The 24,492-nt window shown below is 51.6% G+C and overlaps 1 protein-coding gene across 1 annotated transcript in view; it reads left to right on the top strand.

The window, feature by feature from the left end:
- Grhl2 (grainyhead like transcription factor 2) overlaps positions 1 to 24,492 on the top strand; it is a 121,688-nt gene that overhangs the window by 73,062 nt on the left and 24,134 nt on the right. Inside the window, exons 9-11 of the mRNA XM_033759727.1 lie at positions 447 to 541; positions 15,863 to 16,021; positions 24,275 to 24,362. Of these exons, the coding sequence (XP_033615618.1) occupies positions 447 to 541; positions 15,863 to 16,021; positions 24,275 to 24,362 (342 nt within the window). The remainder of the gene's footprint in view (positions 1 to 446; positions 542 to 15,862; positions 16,022 to 24,274; positions 24,363 to 24,492) is intronic.

Below are 24,492 nucleotides of genomic sequence, written 5' to 3'. Positions count from 1 at the left end.
TGTGAGTATCATAGGAAATGCGTTTCATCTTGTCGTCTCCTGGAGTTTCTTTACTGAAGTCCTGGTGATCCTCCCTGGTGTGGGGAGGTAGAGAGAGAGGGAGAGGAGGAAGGGAGGGAGGAATCCTGCCGAGCGCTCTGGCCTAGCAAATTACGTGGCAGGAAAGAGTGGGAAGGACTCAGAGGGATAAATGTTAATAATTTGGTAAATCTGGTCAGAAACAACTAATCGGAAAAGGACATTGTTTCACTTAGCTTTCCTGCTTGAGAGGAAAAGTGCTTGTGTTCTTCTGGAATTAGCGGTCCAAGAGAATCCGTAAGCACTGGTGCTTGGTGCTTCCCTCCTGACAGCTAGAAAATCAGACAGTTTACGTCTGCCCGGGGGAAAGTACTTGTCACAAAATGCCTCTCAGTCCTTTAAATCCCTCTTCTTTCTGAACGTTGCAGCTGATTACAAGGAGAGCTTCAACACGATCGGGAACATTGAGGAGATTGCGTACAATGCCGTTTCCTTCACCTGGGACGTGAACGAGGAGGCCAAGGTGAGTGAGAAGGTGCCTCCGTTGGGCACCCGCTCCCCGCAGGACGGCTCTGCCCAGGCCCGCGGAGGTAGCTTCCTGTACCTCGGGCCCACTGTTGTCCTAGAAGTCCCGCACGGGCCTGTGCAGGGGTGAGGGAGTGGGAGAAGGGGAGCGAACCCACACCCTTGGGCACAGCCGCAGCTTAGAACTTGCGATGCGGGACCCGGGTCAGGAGCCCTCCTGCCCCTGCTCTGCGGGGTTCCCCGAGCACCCTCTTGGGCGTCTCCATGCAGCCTCTTCAGTGCCAGCTTCTTTGGGGACGGGGACCCCACAGCCCCAGGCCTGGGCTGGCGGGAAGGGTGCAGGGAGCAGGACCACCCGGCTCTGGGTTTCCTGATGAGGAGCAGCCATTGTGGGCCTTTCGCGCTTCTTCTGTGCCTCCAGGTGCCGGAGTGTTCAGGGCAGGGGTAACGTCTGTCGGGGTACATAGCCGGGGTGGGGAACAGACAGCAGACTTGCAGATGCACACCCTCGGTCCCAGCCCGCCCCTTCCCGGGTCCTCAGCCTCATTTCCTCTCCTTGTCGGCACTGGAGAGCTGTGCTCTGCTTCAGTTGTGCCCCAGCTGGCAGTGTAGGGCGACTCTGTCTCTGCACCCCAAGAAGATGGGCACGAGCCCGTCTGGTCAGGGCCTCAGGCACAGCTCCAGAAGATGAGTTGCTCAGTGTCCATCCCTTTCCCTGGAGCCTGAAACAGGGCGGATGAAGTCGGCTTTAGGCCCAGGTGGCCAGCGGGCAGAGTGTGATGTGCCCTGAGCGAGTCCAGGGGCTCAGGGACGGCCCCACCTCGGCTGCGAGAGCCAGTCCCACACAGAACCGCAGGGACAGTTTGTCTCTGAGGCCCTTGTGCTCTCGGAGGTCAGCTCCCCTCTCCATCCGCTGTCCCCAGGCTCGTGGTGAGGCCAAGCGCTATGACCACCAGCCGAGCCAGTAGGGGTCCTCTCCGGGGCAGCGCTGGAGGCTCAGACAGACGGACGGACAGTTACAAGTGTCACTGCCGCACTAAGGATCACACCAGGGGACCACATGGGGATGGTCCTGGGCCCCGGGGAGGGAGGCGAGGGCACACCAGCCACATGGCAGTGTGGCCAGGGACGGGCGGTGGCACCTTGGGGAAGAGAAGGGCCCCTGGGCCCCAGCATCAGGTTGGCGCTATAGCACGTGCTCAGTGTCGTGCCTGTAGCGTTTGTCACCACGCTACCTGTGATAGTGAGCATGTGGGCGGGTGGGTGTGTCCTGTGCTTGCTGCAAGTGGGAACTCACTTCCTGGCTGGGTGTGTGTGCACACGGGTGCCTGCGTGTTGTTCTGGGTGGACAGGTCTAAGCTCACATGTGCCCTGACACGCAGCCTGGCGACACCTTCTGATACTTGTTTAGTGTGTGTTTTCGGGACTATTACTTGGTTGTTGCAATTGTATGAAGTCTGGGTGAATCAATAAGTAATAAAAAATAGCTCCAAATAATTTTCTCCAAACTTGTGAAGGGCTTTTAAAGACAAACCAAAAAAATTAAATCCACTGCGTTAGGGAGGCTGATTGGATTTTTTAAAAATCTGCAGATCCTAAGGCATTTCTTTAAAACATTACTGATTTTATAATAAACAGACTGCAAGAATCAAAATGGCATAGGGGCTGAAGCAAGTGTTTTCAGCAAAGCAAGAGGGAAAGGCATCCCTACCGCAGAAAGTGTTTCCAGGTCCCTGCTGCACAGACTCTGTCAGCTGCAGGTGGGGGTCCACTCAGTGTCACATGATATCTCGGTTTGTGTGGCCGCAGGGCACAGCCTTGAGACCCTTCGCCTTTGTACTTAGGGTTCAGATTTTAATGTTTTTGCCCGCATTTAGGGATCAGTGATTACTTTCTGGAATCCAGCTCTCAGTATGATGCTGGGCCTGGTGTGTGCGCAACAGGGGAGTCCCCTGTGGTCCTGCACCATCTTTCTTGCTCCCTGGACTTCTCAATTTGGGAACTTTCCCTGCGTGGCCCTGGGCAGTGTGAGTTCTGATGCCCACTCCCATCGCCCCAGTGCGGTTCTCCCTGGCTCCTGGTGCCAGGGCAGCCAGGGCACTGTGAAAGCTGAGGCACCGAGCCCCGCCACAGCCAGGCCTGGTTCCACGGCCGGTCCTCAGGGTACCAGAGGACTGCGCTGTGCCCCACGGTGAAGGCAACTGAGGCATCCTTTGGAATTGCTCACAGAATTCAGGATCCGTCTCTGAAGGTGTTTTTAAAATCCCCAGAAGTCACTGGAATCCAAGTGTGAATACACATCAACCAGTTTGAGAAGGTCATTTGAAGGTTAAAATGAGATTTGTTTTTTTCCGCACAAGATTCTGTTGACCAACTTTGAAACCGGAAGTGACCCAAGTGCAAACTGAGAAAACTATGTTTTTCCTTAAATGACTTAAAGGGTAGCTTTTGTTTGGTGTGTAGGGTTACACACACGTGTCCTCGTCCAGTACTCGGTAGTCTTGCTACACGTGTGTAATCAGGACCTACCGGTAAAGATTACAGACTTTTCCGGGGTATCGGGCCTCACTCTGGCGGCTGGCTTGCCTGTTACTTCTCTCCTCTTGTAGAACAGAAGGAAAGCCAGAGCGAGAAGCTCTGCTCACTTAGCTGGGTTGGATGATGGGAACACCTGGCCTAGGAAGGTGTTAAGCCTCTTAGTTACAGCAAGGTTTGGGGCTCATTCCCAGACTTCCAGGGAGCCTGAATCCAGCAGAAGTGTCACAAAGGTCCTCAGCATGGAACTGGTTTTGCGGGGTAGGCCACAGCTCTTTCTGCTCTGGGACAAAGCAGGTCTGCTTTCCCCTGGGATGCCAGGCCGGCGGTGTGCTGTGCTGTGGTCTGTAGTCAGCAGCTGAGGTGCCTGCTGAGTGTCCCTGGTCACAGCCTGGATGCCAGTGGGGCCAGAGCCCGAGCAGTGAGCTGGCCTGAACTGGGCCCCGACCCCTGATAGCCCTCTCTGAGCGTCCCAAGCTCAGCTGTGAAAGCGCAGGGTGGAGGGGAGGCTCGGAGCCGACTGGGCTCCCACCCACACAGCCCCTCGCCGCTTGTTGTCACGTTGCCTCCCCTAGCCGAATACTACTACCCCGGAGGTAGACCGTGGGTCAGTAGTCCCCACGGCCAAGAATTCCCATGCAAGACCCTGCAGAGCCACCAAGGGCAGGAGCTCCGAGTGCTGGCGCCTTTCCCGCAAGACATCACCCCAGGCAGGAGGGTGACTAAATCCCAGGTGTCCCCCTGCCGGTCTGCAGATGCCCGGTGCTTTCACCCAGGGCTGTTATCTCTGTTGCGCTGCTTTCAAGATTCCCCAAACTCTGGGAGCTGCAGAACCTCTACCACGTGACCCAGAGGAGGGCAGAGGAGCATGAAGATGATCCTTCTGGCTTCCTTTCGTGCCTTTTTCACCAGACACCGTACAGTTCCGTTTCTGTGCTTCCTTCCTGTGGCTCACAGACTCCTAGGGTGAGGGAGTTTCTTTTTGGGAGTCTTTTCTTGATTGTTCTGCCTCCTTGTATTTGGACTGATCTGGATTCGATGAATACATTTCTCATCCCTCCCAACCACCACCACTAAATAATCAAGCAAACAGCCGCTACCAGCCCACTCTCTGAGGCTGTGACTTTAGAGAAGCCTGTTGTTGTTCAGCGGTGTGAAGCTGCCTCTCAGGCCATTCTTCACCGCTTCCTTGCCTGGCACCGTGGCTCAGACCCCAGTCTCTCCACACTTTCTGCCGCAGCAGCGGACTTGGGTGGCTCTCCAGCCTCTGCTTTGTCAGAGTGTGCGTGAACCTTTCAGACAGGAAGTTACCATTGGAGAGAGGGCCAAGCACACAAATAAGTTTTCTGTTTTTGTCTCTCATGAGCAAATCTGGTTGGTGTGATTGGGGGTGGGCAGGCTGAGACCCAGCTGGGGTGGGGTGGGGAGCAAAGCAGTTGGGAGACGTGACACACCAAGTCCCCGCGCATCCCAGGCTCTGAGCCGGTGTCTACGTCCTTTCCACAGACCAGGGACTGAAAGGAGACGAGTGTACAGTGGGTTTCACACCCAGACCCCTCCGATGCGCATGCTATCAGCCATGTCAACAGAAAGAAACCTAATCTTTAAAAAACTTAGCACAGGCTGTAATTTTCTTTCTCCAAATGGTCACTTCTCATGATAGGAGGAGGCGAGTGAAGTGCACATGGTTGGCCTCGTCTTCAGGAGCACAGCAGCTCGGTCGGGTCACGCTGCGCCTGCCCTCGCCCCGTCCTCACACCCGGCACCCCAGCTCGAGCAGAGACCAGTGCATTTCCACACTTCCAGCTCTGGTCATCCCGGTCTGAGGCCCATCCGTTCCCTGCACGTCCTTGCTGTACAGATCCAGGAGTGAGGGCCGACACGCTCGCTGTCTTCCGCCGAGTTGTGTGCCTGTGTGTGCGTGTGGGGAGGTGTGCGCAGCCTGACACGGTGCGCTCCTGTGCTCAGTCATCCCTCGTCCGTGTTGCAGACCAGTGAGGCTGTCGCATCACAGCCCTGGATTCTCATTTATTTATCCCCGTTTCCCATCTCCCTGGCTCCTTTCCCCAATATCCTAAACTTCATTTTCACTCCTTTTCCCACTGTTTCCGTGCACCCTCCTTTTATACATTTTTCTGACATGAGTAGTGGAGGTTAGTTCTCCTTTGTTGCAAAATCATGCAAGAGGCACAGCATCAGAAGCAGTCTGCAGTAAGTGTGAAGATGATGGGAGAAGAGCAAGCTTCCGAAGGTGGCCAGGACCGCAGACGGTTAGAAACACCGTCCCGACCATCGAGTCCTCAGAAGTGCATACTAACACACAGGCTGGCGCTCATTTTGTAGGTAGATTCTTCAATTTGGGGTCCATTTGGATGCTTTAAATGAATTGGATTTACAAAAGAAGTTGACACATCAATTTTGAAGCTGTAGGCCAGGCAGGGGCGGCGGAAGCCATGTGGACTTTCCCCAGACTGGTTCCCCTCATGGTTTTTTCCCTTAGTTGCTGCCTGGTGTCTGGTTTTGTTACTACCAGAATCTGCCCCATGAGAGACAGCATGGTAGGGCACGGAAATAAGGGCTCAGGTGGGCTGCTGGCCAGGAGGAGAACACAGTGAGGCTGGGAATGGAGGGCTCTGTCCCACGGTGGGCCGTGAAGGCGATTGCGGCCAGCATCGCTCTCCAGGACGCACTGGACGTAGCCAGAGTCACGGTGACTGTGTTGGGACAGCGGCGGACTTGCTACTTCCTGTGAGAGACAAGCAGAGCCAGCCTGCTCGGCGACTAAGCTTCCTTCTTCCTCCCTGTGCTGCCTTCTCGAGGTGCAGCTGGTGCCCCAGCCCGGCCTCCTCCTTGCTCTGGGCTCTGCTAGTGGACAGCAAGTGAGTTGTAGGAGTAGTGGGGTGATGGCCATGGCCTATAAAAAGGCAGCCATTTGGATAAGACATAGGTCTTCTAACCTTTTTATAGACTGCAAATTTCTCAGTCTCAGCAGGTGAAAAGGACAAGGGGCAAAAATGAGAACCAAGACTTGTCATGTAGAGGTACAAGATCCCAACAATGAATGTAACTGTACTGTATCCCTAAAATGTACCAATAAACTCAATTAAAGCTGAAAAAGAAAAGATGATTATGCTGATTAAAAGGCTGGCTTGAAATTTAGTACCAAATTCAGTACTGATTCCATTGTGTTGTTCCAAATTTGCTCTTTCTTTCCCTCCGTCCTGTTCTCTGTCTCCTCAACTCTTTTCAAACATTTCTTTCGGTCTAAAGCAGTTAGTCAGTTTCTCTCTGAGCACTCGTTTGTGGTATAGCACCGTGACATGCGGGAGCTGATGCATGGACAGGACACACCTAATTCTTCGCCCACCCCTTTCCTGCCCCCTCTGCCCTCCTCCATCTCTCTGTCTCCTCCCCGCTTAATCAAGAGCTAGTCCCCCATTTGTCTATTTATTATTTATTATTGCTTAATTCGTTTTTATTGGGCCTCCACTCTGTGTCAAACACAGGGCTTTTAAAAATTAAATTTTTATTAGCCTTGATGAGTCATGCCCTCCAAGGTGGTGTTCCTAAATGATCAGTGTTCTCCCTCTGTGGAACTCCACTTCCGGGCCCAGCGGAGAAGGGAAGGTGTGTGAATATTGGTTTTGGAGATGCAAGGAGGAAACACAAGGGCTCCCCAGGAGTCGGTCCTCCCAAGGGAGCTGGGCGTTCTGACCTTGCTTGAGTCCCCAAGCTTCCCTCAGATGGTGCTCTCTGTGGACAAGAGCCTGTCATGAAGGATGACGTGGGGTAAGTGGGACTCCATTGAGAGGAAGCTGCCCCGCAGTGCTTGGAGCCCCACAGCCCCCAAGGTATAGGGCAGATGGGGAGGCCCAGGGGTCCTGGAAGTCGGAGCCCGGGCTGGGAAGCAGGGCATATGGCTTTTTTATGTTTGCTGGGGTGTGGTGGGCAGAGGAAGCTTTAACAGGGAAAGGTAAACATTCGCTGGAGTCTTTGGTGCCCAGCTTAAACAAAGCCAGGTCTTTGTTCGGTTTATGATCACGGACAGCAGGAACGGCTATAAAGCTGGAGCTAACCTACATGCAGAGGAATAATCTTCAGAAGGCATCTCGCTGAAGCTATCAGCGGCCAATCTTTGGTGGAAGGAGGAGGTTCCTGGGTCCCGGCCCCCGTCTGATTGGCTGTGCGGTGGACACGTCCACGCTGTTGGGCTGTGTGGGGTGCTCTGTCACAGCCTGGGTTCCCAGGATGGCGGCGTGAGCTGTGTGCACAGTGACTATTATTTGTCCACCAGGCGCTATGCTGGGCACTTTCTGTATCTCATGCAGCGCTTGGATTTCTAATAGGAATGTGAGGTCCTGGGGATTGTGTAGTTTACCTGAAGTTGCACAGCTACATAAGGGAGCTGGCATTCCTTCCAGGCACCCTGGCTCTGAAGTATTTCCTTATCCCGCGGTGCCATTTGGTTTGGTTTTGTTGTTGTTCGAGACAGGGTCTCACTGTGTAGTGCAGGCTGGCCTTGAGCTCTCTGTAGCCCAGGCTAATGTTGAACTTGCTGCCATCCTCCTGCCTCAGCCTCCCAAGTGATTATAGGTGTGCACCCTATGCCTGGCCTCAACGCCTTTTCTGTTGTGCAGATTTGGCAGTACCTCCTCCCTTATCTCCAACGAGGGACAGTCGTTCCTTGGAAGCAGCATGTGCCCTGGACAGGGGGAGCCAGGAGGAAGAGGCGGGCTTGTGGCCAGGCAGACTGGGCAGAGGCCCTGTCCTCAGACGATGTCACGGAAGTAGAGGGAGGGAGAGAATGACGGTCACTATGATGGAGGTAAACTGCTAGGAGTGTCCTAGAGAGGCAACTTCATTTTCCGACTTTTTGTTTTAGAACTTTAGTGCCCACCTGGAAGGACAGTGCAGTGCACCCTGTACCTTTCCTCTGGATCCGCTCACTGGCAGTGTCTCTCCAGATCTGCTCTATGTCCTCTCTGTCTGTGGGACCAGGGAGGACTGAGGTGGGCATGGCTTCGGCTCACGGGTGCTGGGAGAGGAGAGGAGCAGGACAGGCAGAGGGTGGGGTGTCCCCAGCAGAGGCAGGGCGTGTGCCACAAGAGGGAAGGAAGTGAGAGGTGTGGAAAGAACAGGTGACAGAAGTCCCAAGAACGAGAAAGGCTGGGGAGAGCTGGAGGTGGGAAGCCGGTGACAGGCAGGACTGCAGGTCTGTGGAGGAGGGGGAGGAGGAAGGGACCGGAGTGCAGAGAGGGCCAGAGCAGAGGAGCAGCAAGGAGAGGGCCAAGGCCAGCCGGTGCTGTGTGCGGCAGTTGTCACCGTGGTCGGCAGTGGGCAGAGGCAGCATCACCCTGGGAAGCAGTTGCAAATTCGAACCCTCCGCTTCCCCTGGGCCTGCTGGACTGGAAACTGGCAGAGTCTGTGATCCAAGGTTTGCCAAGGCTTCCTGGCCACTGAGGTGCACCATTCTTTGAGAGCCTCTGACTGTAAAGATGCTGCTGAGAAGGTAAACCTATGAAGGAAGAAAGCAATTTCTGTAGTGTATAAAACCATGCAGAAAGACATTGATTACAGTGTTGTTTTTAAGATAAAGACTAGAAACAGCCTAGTGTTGAAGAAATTGTCATTCCATATTTCACAAATTTGTTTGCTGTTTTGTTTTGGGGGGCTAAGTTGAGCCCAGAGCCTTTGTATTGCGCTACATCCCCTCCCCAGTCCTTCTTCTAATTTTTTTATTTTGAGATAGGCTCTTAGTTGCTAAATTACCCTGGCTGGGCTGGAACTGGACATCCTCCTGCCTTAGTGTCCCAGATAACAGGTGTGCACCAACATGCCCAGCCACACACAGCTGTTTCAAAGAATTGAGGTGAGGAGGAGAAAGAGAGCACTATCTTCAGATTTTATGGAATGTGGGCAAAAAAGCAAGTGTATTACTTTTTTCTGGTTGCTGAGACAAAATATCTGACACCTCAAGTTAAAGGAGAAAAGGTGTATCTTGGCTCACAGTTTATAGCGATTTCAGTTCATAACTGGCAGGTTCCCAAGGCAGGGTGGTAAATGGCAGAGAAGCATCGCAGAGGAGAAACAGTCCATGGCAGGCAGCAGGCAGCACAAGCAGCGAGCAGCAAGCAAACACAGCAGCTTCTCTTTCTGCCCCTCATATTCTGTCCAGACTACACACCCCTAGGGCAGGTGGCAGTCACACTCAGGGAGGGTCTTCCCATTATCCACTCCCAGAACTGTGCCAGACAAACAAATCAGTGCACTAATTTCGTAATCACACATCCCGGATCCCAGCATCACACACTCTAGCTCCAGCCACCTCCAAAAAACGCCCCCCACCTATGACTGTATGAGGCTCTGGGGGATACCTAGATATAAGCCATAATAGCAAGATTCAGGGCTGTGAGTATTTTTTGCTACCATTTGTATAAAATAGGACATGGCATGTATTTGCAAAGCATATTTCTAGAAGGCACTCCAGAAGCTGTTTGTTGGCTGGGGAACAGAAGAGGAAGAAAAATTTTTAGTTTACCCTTTCATGCCATTGTGTCTAGCATCGTGTTCAGGTATTACAAACTCAAACCATGAACCAAAAAGGTTTCAGGTGATCAGAACATCCAGTGAATAACTTCCAGCCTGTGTTTGAGGGGCTCCCAAGTGGGAGCCCCTCACTATGTGAAGCAGCACAGTCCCTCATCCTGTGCTGTCAAAGGCCCTGATGTGCAGCTTCCTGAATGGGCAACACCACGGTCAGTAGAGGTTCCTGCCCAGGAGGTCCCTCCCACTCTGCCCAGGGCAGCTGCTCAGAGTCAGTTCACCTTGAGTAGTATCAGTGCCATTAGTGTGAATCATAGCTAATCTGCATAGGGAGATAGCCCTGTGAGGCCTGGGAGTGGGCGGGGTTCCTGTGGGAGTGTCCCAGCTGGGGCGTTAGTGATGGGAGGGGCATTGGGTGGTCTCTGCCTGAGATGAGGCGGAGTCAGCACAGCTGCCAGGTGGTGGCCCTGTGGTGACAGTGAGATCCCTTACATGTGCCGTGTGGCACTTTGTAGTTTAAAACCTGCTCTCATTTCAGAGCCATTGGCCTGGCCCTCGGCGGAGGGCCACACAGTCTCACCCTGTCTACCCCCGAGCCTGTGACCTTTCCCAGGCTGCCTCTCAGTCCTCCCTGCTGCTTGGATGTCTGCTGTGGTGGCTGCAGTCTGATCCGCCCTTCATGGCCCCAGGGACACAAGCTTGGCTCAGTGACACAAATGTCTTGCTTTGCCTGCCCCCTCAGTGGCCTCACACCCGCTTTCAGGCTCGTTTTCACCCTCAGTGTTACTCAGCTTCCTGTTGCTATGGCTAAATAATGGAGAATGACAAATTAACGTAAAAGTTTATTTGAGCTCGTGGTTTCCAAGGCCTCAGTTCATGGTCAGATGGTTCCTTTGCTTTGGGCCTGAGATGAGGTGGAAACACCTGAGGAAGGAGGAAGATGTGGTGGAGGACAACAGCTCACCTCATGGTGGACAGGAAGGAGGGAAAGAGAGAGAGGATCTTTGGGCGACATTCCAGATCCACAACCCTCCTCAGCAGAAACCATGCTGTCCTGGTAGGCTGGGCCCTTTGCCAGTCCAGAGCCAGTGTGCACCTTCTTCTCCCATCTCTACCCCATCTCAGGACTCTGACAGGAAGCCTTCCCTCGTTGCTTTATTGGACTCTCCCCTTTTCTTTAGTTTCTTACAGGAAGTATAGTCTGGATCATTCAGCGTTACATCTCATCTCTGTATTCTGCAGTAGTGAACAGAGGAGCGGAAGAGTGAATAAATAGAAAAGAACCCTTTTGCCTGAGGGCAGGACCCGTAGTGCCTGTATATATAAAATCTTTCGTAGAGTGGAAGGGTGGATGGATGGATGATAGACAAGGTGGAAGGAAGGACAAATGGATGGATAGACAGGCAGATAGATAATCTTGCTGAATATGTAGTCAGTGCTCAATTTATGTAGCAGGTAGGTGGGTAGGTGGATAGATGGATCGATGGATAGGAAACATCTCCAGAGGATAAACCCATTAAGAGCTCCTAACACAGCACTGCGTTAGACTTCAGTCTCAGCTCTTAAGTATGACTTTGAAAGCAAGAACATGGATAGAGAAATTCATATTTAAAAAACTAATTCATGTTCTCTTAACTCACTAAACAAACATTTATTTGCTGCTTATCTGCCACAGCCCTGTACATTCCAGTGAACACGAGGCAGACTTTTTAGCCTCATGGAGCAGAGATCACAAAACAGGACATAAACATGACGGACTCCACCAGTGTCCCAGCTGTGAGGGGAGAGATCTGGTGGACGTGTTGCTGATCGTGCCCTGGGTGGGAGTGGACAGGGCGAGGTGTGTGGTGGATGTGGCAGGGACACCCGAGAGTCCACACGGGGCCGGGGTCAGAGGAGGATCCAGAACGCAAGGACCTGCGGAGGCAGCAGAGCGGGCAGAGCCTGGGCGGAGGGCAGAGGCCAATGCAGGACGCGCACGTCGTGTTGTGGGGGCAGAGCCACAGGGTCGGGCGGAGGTACATGTGTGCGTATGTGTGTCCCACGGGGCCGGGAGGGGTACGGAATGTCTCATCAGAAGAAAGATAAACACACATACTGGTTTCCCAGAGTGCTGCGTACCTGGGAGCTCAGGAAGGCTAATCTTAGACCCTCAGCAGAACAGCAGGCAGTCCGTCTTGTCACCTGCATCCCCCTCCTGGCCGGGCACTGAGAGAAGACCCTGAATCTGCTCGGTGAACGAAGCGAATCAGTGCGGGGAGTGGGTGAGTAGCGCCTAGGGCTGTGTTCCTGTCTTTTGGTCGGTCACCTGTCTCAGCTCACCATCCTGTCTGCACACAAGTACAGTCTTGCCCAAGGGAAGAAAAACAATGAAATATAGGAAACTGTCTGCAAGGTGCTAAGCCCCCAAACCGGGAGCAGAGCAGAGCAGAGGGCTGCAGTAGCATGCACACTCATTTATGTTTTTGTGAGAGAGGAAGGCGTCCATGCCTGTGGCGTTGAAGCCGCTATTTGTGGATGTGTGCCTTGTGCCTGTGATTTGGAGGCCATGTGTGGCATTTACTCTTCAGAGTCCCATTTGTTAAAAAACAAGCAGCTTTTTTAGTTCTTCATAGGAATAATCTTCTTAAAAGTGCAAAATGCGGTTGTTTGAAAAGGCAAATAAATGTGTTACAGCAAGTCATGGTTATAACTTTCAGATCCTAGATTATTTTCTAAGTCACTCAAAGGTTGGCCCCTTTCTTTTCATGGAAAACCATCAGAAGGATCTTGGGAGTTCATGGTCAAGGCACTGTGGCACGGATGTAGCTCAGTGGCAGAGCACTTGCCCGGCCTGTGTGAGGCCCTGGGTTCCATCCCCAGAACATTCCTCCCCCAAGAAATTACCAAAGAATATTAAGTTAATGCATCAACTCTAAAGCTCATTGATTTGTATTAATTTTAATAAATCCTTCTACACACCTAGTACATGACTGCAAGGTATTCCAAACCTACTACAATTGCTTCCCAGAGTAGGAGCTACAAAGCAAGAGTTGTCATTCTTGCGTAACAGATAGATGCTTTTATTAAAACATGTTGTGTATCACAAGACTGCTGCTCCTTCTGGGAAAGGTCTTGGTACATTTAGAAACAACCTGAGTCAGCCTGTGACAGTGGTATCTGTTTATGTCTGAATAGACTTGGTTCAATTTGTTTTTCTGAAACAATAAAAAATGTCACTAGAGTGACGGGAATCCAGGTAGCTGAGGTTTGAAAATACCGCATGGAAGTGTGCAGCATCTGTAACTCAGGAGTCAGATCAGCTGTCCACGGCCTTTCTGTACATTTACCCATCGAGGCTGCTGGCGGAGCTCAGAGCTTCTGTGCCTGGCACCAGCATGACCTTCCCTCGGTTGAGCCCTTTCCCAAGGCCCTGATGCACATGGGCCCACAAGCACTTTGTAGAACAACTTCCAGGAAGTTTGCTCTCCCATTTGCACGGTCGGGTTTGCAGATGAAGCAGCTTCGTGCTTCTCCGTGGCCAGCCTGAGGACTTGGGCTCCCTGCTCCTGTGCCTTCCCCGTGCCACCTCCACCCTCAGTTAAAGTACAGCCAATCGGCTTTGGAGGCAGCGCAGCGAGACCGATGGGTACCACCAGGCACCAGCACTGCGCCTTCTTCCCCCCCGGCGAGAGGAAAATGAGGCCAACGCAGCGGAAAGATCCCTGCCCTAGGACAGCGTGGGCAGCGGCCAGTACACCCGGGACCTTTCCCTGAAGGGCCCTCGGGTCGCCAATGGAGTCTGGCGTGGGCAGCCCATGGACCTTCAAAGGCCGCCTCCACAGTGGCTGGGTTGGGGCGCTCCTCCGAGGACAGAGAGGGCATTTGGCTCAGGAGGCTCAGTCTGTGGTTGCTGGCTCCAAGGCAGAACCACGATGAAGCTGCTCGGGCGTCGGGCAGCTGGGGGCAGAGAGGCAGCACCCAGGACCTCTGCCTGCACCTGCCTCCGGACAGCAGCTGCAGTGTGGACACGTGTGGGTTCCCCCAGGTGGGTACAGCAGCCCCGAGCCAGCCGCCTCTCCACGAGTCTCCTTGTCCACCACGTCAGCAGCTGCAGACAGCAGTGGTGATGGCAGGTGTCCTAGGAGAGGACCCGGAGCAGCGCGCTCAGCAGCTCCATCGGGACGGTTGGAGCACCGTTCTCTCTGCTCCAGCTCACCTGGGGCTTCTGCCACTGCAGGAACCATAGCTGGGGCGCTGGGGCCAGCACGGTGGCAGGGTGGTAGAAGGCATTCAGATGCCTCCCAAGAACGGTCAGAACGTGTCCTGTGCACGCACGGATCTGCCAGCGTGAAGCCCGCCAGTGTGCACCCAGATGAGCGCAGGAGCAGGTGTTAAACGAACTCCTCAGCCACCGGGGGCGCTCAGGAGCTCCAGGAGCATTTTCTGTGTGGGGGACTCGGATAAAATGCTTTCACCCTGGGCACTTGGCAGGGACGAGGGTTGCGGTGCGTTCTTCCCCAGAGGCCCACGTGACTGAGTCCCTCTCATCACCGGGCAGCTGCGACTTTTCTTGCTCCATGCCTTTGCCATTCAGGTATCAGAGAGGCCCTGCCCCAAGCCCGGGGTGGGCGTGGTCCCCCGGGTGTTGGATCCCCAAGTTAGCAGCCCAGCCGGGCAGCCTGTCTGCCTCACTGACCCATTTCTTCTTGTCCAGAGGGGAGCGCATAGGCAACAGGAAGTAGGGTGTGTGTGTGGCCCGGGGAGGGGAAGGCACGGAGAGTTGAGAAGCGCTTGAGAGGTGCCGCGTGTGTTCCTCCTCTGCATGTGCAGTGCGGTCGGTCGTTAGGCCCGGCAACTGTGTGTGGATGAAATACAACCCGAGGAAAATGACGTTTGCAGAGAGGCAAACCAGGGGCGCCTGGTCGTGTAAACTTCCCCAAAGCCCACAGGGCTTGAAGCAAATTAGATCAGGTTTGGTAGTGAGATAAAACATCCAAAACGGAGCTCGTGCTGGGCTGCCACTTCCCCACGTGGCTCTTCGTGGTGTCGCTGCAGCACAGAGGGCTGTGGGCTCAGGGTCTGAAGGAAACCCGGAGCTCTGGGTTAGAGAGGACAACAGAGCGACAACAGCTAGCTAGAGCGTCTGATGACGTGACTTTTAGAACACGTAACTATACAATGTAAAGCAACAAGAGATTGAAACTTTGGTCTAAGAAATAATCCGCGGGGTGTGGGGTGGAAGCAGAGCCAGCTGTGAAGGGTGGCGTGCCCGGCTGTCCCGAAGAGCGCCTCTCAAGTACAGGGTCGCCCCACTGCGGCCTGCGGCTTGGGGGTTCGGTGGCCCTGTGGATCGCCACTGAGAGCACGGTGGGGAGGAACTCGGCCCACGAGCACCCGCACCCTGCCAGTGTTTTAGGATAAGCTGTTCCTCGTGCTTTTGTTAGTCGGTGCCGAAGTCTTCGATAACGCACTTGAGTTTCTCCTTGGGAGTCACATCATTTCCGGACCCCCACGCGGGATGCTGAAGCTGTCCCTGTACCTCCTCCCTCCTTTTCTGGCCTTACCTTTGCCGGGCGCTCTTTCACCATCTCCCTAACCTGGAAGTGTGTTGGTATTTGCATTCTGTCCTGCAGATCGTAAAGGCGATTTCAATGGAAAATTGAAAGGTCTCTTCGCTGGTTCCTACCGCAGCTGGGGCCAAAGCTCAGCTGACTCCCAACCTAGGGGGCTCCCTGCTCGTGCCCCTGCCCCAAATGCTTACTGCATCCCCCTTCCCTGCTACCACTGTCTGGGTGCCAGGAAGCCAAAACACTAATGATTTTCAGCTCATGCTTCGCGACACTAGGCCTTAGCACAGTAGTGTGTGAAGAAAGGTGTTCTCTAGCTGTATTTATCTGGAAACTGACTTCCCCATTTTAACTTAATGTGCAGAAAGGACAATGTCTCCCTGACCCACTGACACTTGTTTAAGAAGACAAGTCAGACCGTATTCGTGTGTGAAAGTCTCTTCAGAATGGTCTCTTCAGGATGTAATAGAAATGGTTTCTTCAAGTGTAACAGAAATCAGAACTGGCTGCAGTTATGAACTACGAGTATCGTTACGTTGTATGCGTGCAGCAGGTTGGGTGTGAGAGAGCTGGCGTATTCTCCAGCCGTCCTCGTAGGTTTGTCAGAGGTTTTACATCAATCTGTGGCTGAGGCCTGCTTTGCCGACCCTCTGTATTGTGACTTACGGACTTTCTGCCTCTGCCTCCCTCAGATTTTCATCACCGTGAACTGTCTGAGCACAGACTTCTCCTCCCAAAAAGGGGTGAAAGGACTCCCGCTGATGATTCAGATTGATACCTACAGTTACAATAATCGTAGCAATAAACCCATCCATAGGGCGTATTGCCAGATCAAAGTCTTCTGTGATAAAGTAAGTAACAACTTCTTGTCATAAGGATGTCTTTGTTATTAGATAATGCTTTTTTTTTTTTGAGACAGGGTCTCACTATGTAGTTAGACTGACCTGGAACTCACTATGTAGCCCAGGCTGGTCTCAAACTCACAGCGATCCTCCTGCCTCAGCCTCCAGAGTGCCGGGATTACAGGCGTGTGCCACCACGCCCGGTTTAGATACTGCTTTTGATGACATTTCCCCCATCTCTTATCCTGTGGTCTCAGCGTAATCACCTCATTAATCATCCCGCTGTGGGAATCTTCTGTTCCCAATTCCTATGAAATACTGAGGGAATCGTCCGCTAACTTCCTTCCTTCCCAACTTCCCTTCCCTCCTTCTGTCCCTCCTTCCCTCCTTTTTAGTTAACCCTTCTTACCATTCATGCAGTGTTTGATCAGCATTGCCCCGTGTCCTGGTCAGCTCAGGCTGCTATAGTAGAACACCACAGACTGGGACGGCGGAAACAGCAGAAATTTATTCCTCACACTTCAGGAGGCTGGGAAGTCCCAGGTCAGGTGCTGACTAGTTCAGTTCCAGGGGAAGGGTCTCTCTCTAAGGGCACTAATCCTATCCTCAGGGCCCCTCCCGCATGACCCCCCCTAAACTCTAGATCCCACCTCCAAATGGCATCCCCTTGGGGGTTAGAGTTTCAGCAGAAGAATTTTGGGCAAGGACAGGAACATTAGTCCATAACTGTGCTGTAGTCTGATTGTTTTTATTGGACATTGCTGCTATCCCAGCGCACAGCCGTGTACCTTTTATTATTGTGCCCGTTAAAGGAGGCCTCATCTAGGACTTCTGGGATGGAGCTCCCCTGCGAGCTCGTCAGTACACATGCGCACAAGGATCCTGCCACAAAACCCATGCGCCTCATGCATCCAGGTACAAATGGGGCCAGGCGGCACTGGGTTTACAGCCTGAGTGGCGTCCACATCTGTGAGGGACCGGCAGGCACAGGGCCGTGGCGCAGAATCTCTCTGCGAGCCGTGGGCGGGAGCAGAAGCTGTCCCGGGCAGCCGGGAGCACCGCAGTGCAGACACTGAAATGTATTTTGTTTTCTGTGAAAAGTTAGAAACTGAAAGGCAAACCTAACTCTGGGAAAACTGCTGAGCACGGAATCAAGTTGAATTGAGCGGGGAAAATGTGGAAAAGGAAAGAGAAAGTAAGAATGAGAATGGGAAGAGACACACAGTAGGAAGATTTTAGAAACTGCAGGGCTGGTCTTCTGGCGCTGTGTGGACCTACCAGCAGAGGGAGCCAGAGAGCAGCTGGAGGGTCTGTGCCCACCCTCTCAGTTCACTCAAAAATTAGACCAAAACCCAAGAAAACAGTTGGATCCTCAAAAATGCCTCAGAAAAAGGAGATTAGGGTCAGCCCAACTTCCCGATGGACAGTGAGTGCACGATGCAAAGACAGAACCCAGAACAAGGGAAACAGCGGCCCCATGCTTCACAACGGGACAAATGGAAGCGAGAAAACGAGAGAAACTGGAGCGCAGCGTCAACCGCAATTTGGAAAACCCACCCTGAAGGGTCTGGAGAACAGAACGACTTAAAGAGAGGCAGGTTAGAGCTCAGGACTGAGACACAGAAGATCAGAGCATTTCAGAAGGCTGCGCTAGGTGCCGCACCAAGTGAACACATATGACAGATAAGGTCTTGAGAAAATACAAGTTGGAAATAAAACAATTTAAAAATGAGGGAACGTGGAAAGAGCTGTGACAGAAAGTGACAGATATGGAAGAGGGGTAAAGAGCCAGTCACACCTGATGGGAATCTTTGAGTTCAAGACCAGGACAGTGCAAGAAAGCAAATGCTAAGCGTGATAAATTAGGAAATCCTGAAATAGAAAATGTGGCTATTTTAGTGGTGTGCCACATACTGTGGGGATTGACTCAGGAACCTTTACCAAGCAGCTCATTTGTCAGACGTTTTAAAGACAGAAAAATCCTCTGGGCATCTAAATAAAATAATTAGTCATTAATAAGGAAACATCATCAGACTTTTCAGCGACAACTCTTTGTCAGAAGACAATGATATTCAATCAAGTAAAGAAATGTGACCATGGGTTTTATACCGTAGAATAAAGAATACTTTATATTTAACCCAATTAGAATATCTGGCATGAAGTAATATGGTTCAGATTTGTACACCTGTTAATTCTATGTTGTAAGTTATTTGAAAGTGATTTCTTCCAAGAGTAAGACTGTAGGAACACGAAGTAAAACACCAACAAAAGCCCTAAAACTCCAGCTGGTGCTCCCTCCTGAGAAAGCAGATGAGAGAAAACTTCAGACAATGGCTCTGAGTCCGATGCCCAGGCGAGCGCGCGAAGAGCCTGGCAGTGAGGCAGGTGGTACAGCTGCTCCACACGCGGGGAGCGCGGGCTGTGTGAGAACCGGAGAGCTGGCCCACTGCCCTGGGCACTGGCGCGAGTCAGTGCGGTGTCCGAGTCCACTCCGGCGAGGACGAGGAGGAGGAGACGGCAGGGCCAGCAGGATCCTCCACGTTGGTGTGCAGCAGGGGAGGGGCAGGAGCGGTGGGCAGAGAGAGGACAGCGCCACAGCGCTCACAGCCTCGCAGCCACCACCCTACATCACGACAGCCTTCGGGCGGTGACACTTCCAGCTGGTGTGGGTCACCGGTGCTCGGAGCGGCACTGCAGTCTGAGGGACAGTGGGGCCGGCTCACGGGCACAGAGCAGGACACAGCAGTGTGCTCCGTGGTCACGTGGACTGTGGGGCAGAAGAGCTAGACTCAGTGCAGTCCGGTTCCGAGAGCATGTTCCATGCGCCGATGGACAGCTTGGTGCAGAGGGTATCAGAAAGGTAACTGATGCTGCGAAGCCTCAAGGGAAGGGCAAGTACCCTTAAAAAGAGCACAAGCGATTTGTGTTTTGTTTACCACATTAGACTTTCACAGAGCAGTTTGAGTTCTCTCTCAGTGTCGCGTGTCTGCAGTCCCAGCCACTGGGGAAGCTGAGCCTGAAGGATCCTGAGTTTGAGCCCAGCCCAGGTGACACAGCAAGACAACAACAAAACAGAACAAACAAGGAAAAGAGGAAAGAAAACACTTTAAAATCCTGAACAGCATGGAACTGTTAGGGGTACAAATGGGAGAGTCTGTGAGTGGCTCAAATTCTCTTGGTCCCAGACTCTCCCAGGAAGATGGGAGAGTTCCCCTCCTGGGGATTTACTCCACGAGTAAAGGAGGGGTGAGGAAGAGGAGGAAGGACGGTTGGCAGAGAGAGATTGGAAGCCCTGTTAACACTGGCGGTTGGAGCTGAAGGGGACAGAGAAGGGCTGAGCTGTGCTCATGAGACCATCTCACTCTAGTGCTGGTGCACTGACTACCAGAGGAAGAGACACCCCAACCAGCAGAATGAATGGAGTCGCATTACATTGCTGTTACCCTGTGCTGCCCTAGAATAATGGGGATTGTAAGAAGCTAAATGCACAAGTAGAATGACGATTGCGCCTTTTGTTTGAAGGTGTTTTTGCTTTTGCTTTGTGGTGCTGGGGACTGAACCATTGCCTCATTTATGCTGCCAAGTGTTCTACCCGAGCCACACCCGTAGCACTCTGGAAATTATTCTATAAACATTCTTTCATAGTTATTTTTACATCTTGTCTTAGTTGCTTTTCTCATTGCTGAGGCAAAATATCTAACACCCACAGTTAAAGGAGGAAAGGTTTATTTAGCTCACAGCTTGTAGAGGTTTCAGTCTACGGTCGGCTGGCTTCATGCAGGATGGCATGGCAGAGGGGCATCGCAGAGGAGAAATAGCTCATGGCGGGCAGAAGGCGGCAAAGCAAGCAAAGGACAAGACATGCCTCTTTCTGTCCCTTACAGTGTATCCAGGCCACTGGAATTAGTGTGGTGCCAAACCAATCCGTGGATTGATTTAGTAATCACCCACCCTTAATCGTAGCACTCTCGGTCCTAGCATTGCAGGATGAATCAATGATATACCCCAGATCCAGCCTCCTCTGGAAAAAGTCACACCTGTGACTGCATGAGGCACAGGGTGGACATCTAGACACAGCCATACATCTCTAAAAAAGAATGAGAAAGAGGATCGTGTGCGTTTCCCCAAAGCATTGCTTCCTGGAGTCATGCTAACAGGGTGACCTCCAGCAAGGAGACAAGTACTCGGGGAGCCACTTCTGTGAGCATGTTTGTAAACATGAATAAAACCCAGGAAGAAGCCAGTAAAATATACTTTGAAAGTCAGAAAATGGGTGGCATTTCTACTAATTCCTATTGTGAATATTGGCCTAATAAATGTCACCACTAAGTAGGAGAAAAGGGTTGGAGACCACTGGGAAAATGATTGGCATTTATTTCAAGTACACAGTGGGTACCTGCAAACCCTAATGTTAGGGCAGGGAGGAGGAAACCTCAAGGGCTGTGTAGGTGGATGAACTGAATCGCTCTGAATTTCTCTCGTAAAGTAGTTATAGTCTTCTGCTATAATTTGTCATTTGCAGCTCTAATTTGCAAATTCAGGCAAAATTCACTTGCAGGGGATTAAAAACCCAAATACAAGTTTTATTTTTGCACTTTTTAAATGATGTGCAAATGTAAATGCTTAAATTGAAATATCTTGCTAGAGCAAAGGATAGAGTTATTCCATTTTAAATCTGTAAGTTTCCAGTCCCAGACTAGTGTCCTTTTTTTTTTTGGTTTTTTGAGACAGGGTCTCACTGTGTAGTTGAGACTGACCTGGAACTCACTATGTAGCCGAGGCTGGTCACTAACTCACAGCGATCCTCCTGCCTCAGCCTCCCGAGTGCTGGGATTACAGGCGTGGGACACCATGCCTGGCTCTAGAGTAGTGTCTTAAACAGATGGATTTCTGCAGTATTTTGGGTTCTCTAGTCTGATTTCTGTTCTATATACCTGCGAACCTGCAGATGAAAATGCAGGCATTGTCTAATTTTTTTTTTATACTCTGAGATTGCCATTGAAATGCATATTCTTATGCATTTAAAAAACCCAGGATCTATTTAACCATGAAGATCAGTACCTTTGTGTAATATCTTCATCTCTATATTTGATCTTCCATGAAATGCATGATCTTCTATGAAAAATAAGAATTTCGTATGTCTGCAAACAGTAACTATATCTTGCATAGAACTTTAAATAAGAATTCTTAAAAGAAAAATTAAATGTTAGGTAAACGGCAGAGATTGCTACCACCTCTCGTGTTGGCAAACGTGATCACGATGTATAAGCAGGAACTCCTTTTGAGACAGGGTCTCGCTCGCTATGTAGTTTAGGCTGACATTGAACTCATTGTGTAGCCCAGGCTGAACTTGGACTTGCGGTGATCCTCCTGCCTCAGCCTCCCAAGTGCTGGGATTACAGGGTTGCAACATACTCCCCAGCTGTAGCAGGAACTCGAGGCATATTTGTCAGGTTTAGTACTCGGTAGTGAATGGAAATCAGGTGAGGGAGATTATTGTCTAGTGATAACTTTGGTCTTCACAGCAAACCCAACCTTTAGGAACTTTTTAAAAATAAGAGTACAAGTAATATTGTGTAGAAGCTTCAGGTCACAAATACCCTACGAAGGAAAGGAACTCTAGGAGGTCTTGGTTGAGGAGGCTTTCTCCATCTTCACGGTCTAAAGCTTTACTGCAGGACCCCTTGGGGAGCTGCATTTCTCCCAAATGCGATCTGATCCGAATTGTTTCGCTGATATTCAGGCCTTCTGGACAGGAAATGCCTTTCACAGTAGTGCCACCAGGCTGCGCTCAGCAGAGCTGCTCTGGGTTCTACGGTAATCACCTGGGTTTAGCACATCACAGACTGCCTGCAAAATAATAAGCAAGTGGCTTTATTTCGTAAAACTGCATAAAACATATACCTCTCACAACAGATTAATTTCATTTGCATTCCTCACAGATATAGCACAGTTGTTTGACCAACCTTGAAGTGTCTGCATAAACAGAAAATAAAGACCCAGACTCACTTGTAGCAGTTGTGGTATTGTGCAGAGCTCCCGTGAATCCTGGCTCCCCCCAGTGTCATCTACAGACCCTGCAGAATTACAGCTTAAAGAGATTTCCCAAGCAGGAGTTTCTGTATTTTATCTCCATCTTGCCATGGATTTCCATGATCTGTATCAATAACAACTTAAAACTTTAAGTGAAGCAGTATAAAACATTTACTTCCTTTGGTAGTTTTTTGATATAAAAATGCATATTTGCTGGGTATAGTGCCACATGCCTTGTAATTCCGGCACTCTGGGAGGTTGAAGCAGGAGGATTGCAAGTTTGAGCCCACGCTGGGCAACTCAGCAGTTTACCAGGATAGTGTCTCAAAATAAAAATGAAAAGGCTGAGGATTTGGCTTACCGTGACAGCCCTAGGTTCAACCCCCAGTACTGCAAACATGCAAACAAAAAGCATATTTAAGTTATCTGGCTAACTTATCTTACCCACTAGAAAATACCTGGCACAGAGTAAGAGCCAGGTAAGCCAAGTAAGCAAGGTGAACATTCACTATTACAGTGGACCCTTGAGTTACAACTGACCTGACATACCAACAACTTGGGTTACAAACGGAATTTTAGTTTAACTTATAACCAAAGTCTTGAGTTAAGACCCCAGTGCTGGGCCGCTTGTGCTTTCAGATGGTCTCAGACACAGATTTAACCCTTAAAGTGTTCAGGGAGGAAAATGACAGCATCCCGTCCTGTGTGGGGCTCCCTGAGAGATCCTGGGCCAGCGTCTCTCTAAGGACACTGAGATCTGCCTGTGTGCAGGAGAGAGACTCTGAGGGCTGTGGAGAGGAGCCTGAGCCTGCACTGACCAACCTGAGTTACAACCAGTCCTTGGGAACAGATTGAGTCCTTAATCAAGGGTCCACTGAGAATGCCCTCCCTGTCTGTCCCACTGGATCATTCTCCAGCGTTCACACAAGCAAGGGTCCTCTGGGAATTGGCCCAAAGGCCATGTCCTTTGCCATAGCTCTGCTGGTCACAGACCCCACTGTGCCGTACCCCATCTGGCTAAAGCTAGGAGTCTGACTATTAAAGGAGCCACTGTGATCACCCAAAAGTATGCCTCACTGTCTAATTCAGACCACCATTGTGTTTTCTGCGCACGCTTCATCTCCCGGCCCCTGCCCCTTTCCCGTTAGTCTGTTAGCTCTTACGTTTAAATCATCGTACAGTTCGAATTTGACACTCTGTGTGATACTTTATGGCAAGTATTTTCACCAATCCCCTTTGCACTTTAGTTTGGGTTTCTGTTTTGTTCTGTTCTTTTGCATGCATGAGATTAAAGTCTTACACTCCGGGTCTCCCTTCTGTAGGTGATGTTTTGGGGGCACTTTCCAAAGGCATGAGGGATGCTGGCCTCTGGGGCTTCCCCGCCCCTTAAATCTGCTGCACAGGGTGGAGCTGGGAACAGGCTGAGCCCAGGGAAGGAGCAGGCGGGGTCCAGGGGTGCAGATGAGTCCTCGCAAGGCGTGGAGGGAGTGGCCAGAGCGCTGTGCTAGATAGAGCCTCTGTTCCTGGGTGTGAAAGACAAAAACGAGTTGGCCACTGACAAGAGAAGGCTGACCAGGCCTTGGCACGGGCCACGAAAGAAAGAGTGGTGACCATCAGGTGAGCAGGAGGACTTGGCCGTGTGGCCGGAAGAGATAATGACAAAGTCAAACTGCAAAGGACAGGGGAGAACGGGTGCTGCTTCTTCCTGTCTGATCGAATGAATAAGTCCCCTCTCTAAGAACGGCGCAACGCTGATACGGATGCCCAGAGCACGCTGACACAGCGGCCCGTCCATCTGTGATCGCCCGCGAGGGAGCAGTGGACACCCTCCCGGTCTCTCCCGCTGGACCATCCTCCAACGTTCGTGACAGGGAGTCACGTGTGGCTGTGAAGCCCTGTCCCTGTCTGCAAGTGACTGAGGGCCAGCGCTTCATCGTGGGGCGTTTTGTGATAATCGTAAAGTTTCCTAGTGGCCTCACCTGGTTGGGGACCAGGACCTGGGCTTTCTATATGGGTTCAAAACTGACATTTTCTAAATAAGCAAGAAAACAAAAAAAGGAAGAATTCGGACACCAGGACTCACTCCCGTATCAGAAGGGAAGTGCGGGCTCCCCAGTGCTGTCTTCACTGAAGGCCGAGCGCCTGGGGGGGAAAGGTGGGGTTTCTGATCCCCGGATGTGTGTGTCAGGACTCCCTGCTCCCTTAACCTCCCAGTGTTTTCCCCGACAGGGTGCAGAAAGGAAAATTCGAGATGAAGAGAGGAAGCAGAACAGGAAGAAAGGAAAGGGCCAGGCCCCCCAGGCCCCGAGTAACAACTGTGAGTTTGCCCCAGGCTGACTGCTAAGGGGGAGCCCCCGGCAGGGTGTGTGCGGGGCAGGTGGAAAGTGTAGGGGGACACAAGACGCCGGTACGGTGATGGGTGATGACCCTGTGTGAGCTCCCAAGGG

Source organism: Fukomys damarensis, unplaced genomic scaffold, assembly GCF_012274545.1.
Source record: "Fukomys damarensis isolate Sample0158 unplaced genomic scaffold, DMR_v1.0_HiC HiC_scaffold_5, whole genome shotgun sequence".
In the NCBI taxonomy this organism is placed as follows: Eukaryota; Metazoa; Chordata; class Mammalia; order Rodentia; family Bathyergidae; genus Fukomys; species Fukomys damarensis.
Note: the sequence above shows the minus strand (reverse complement) of the source record. Positions and strands in the feature narration are given on the sequence as shown.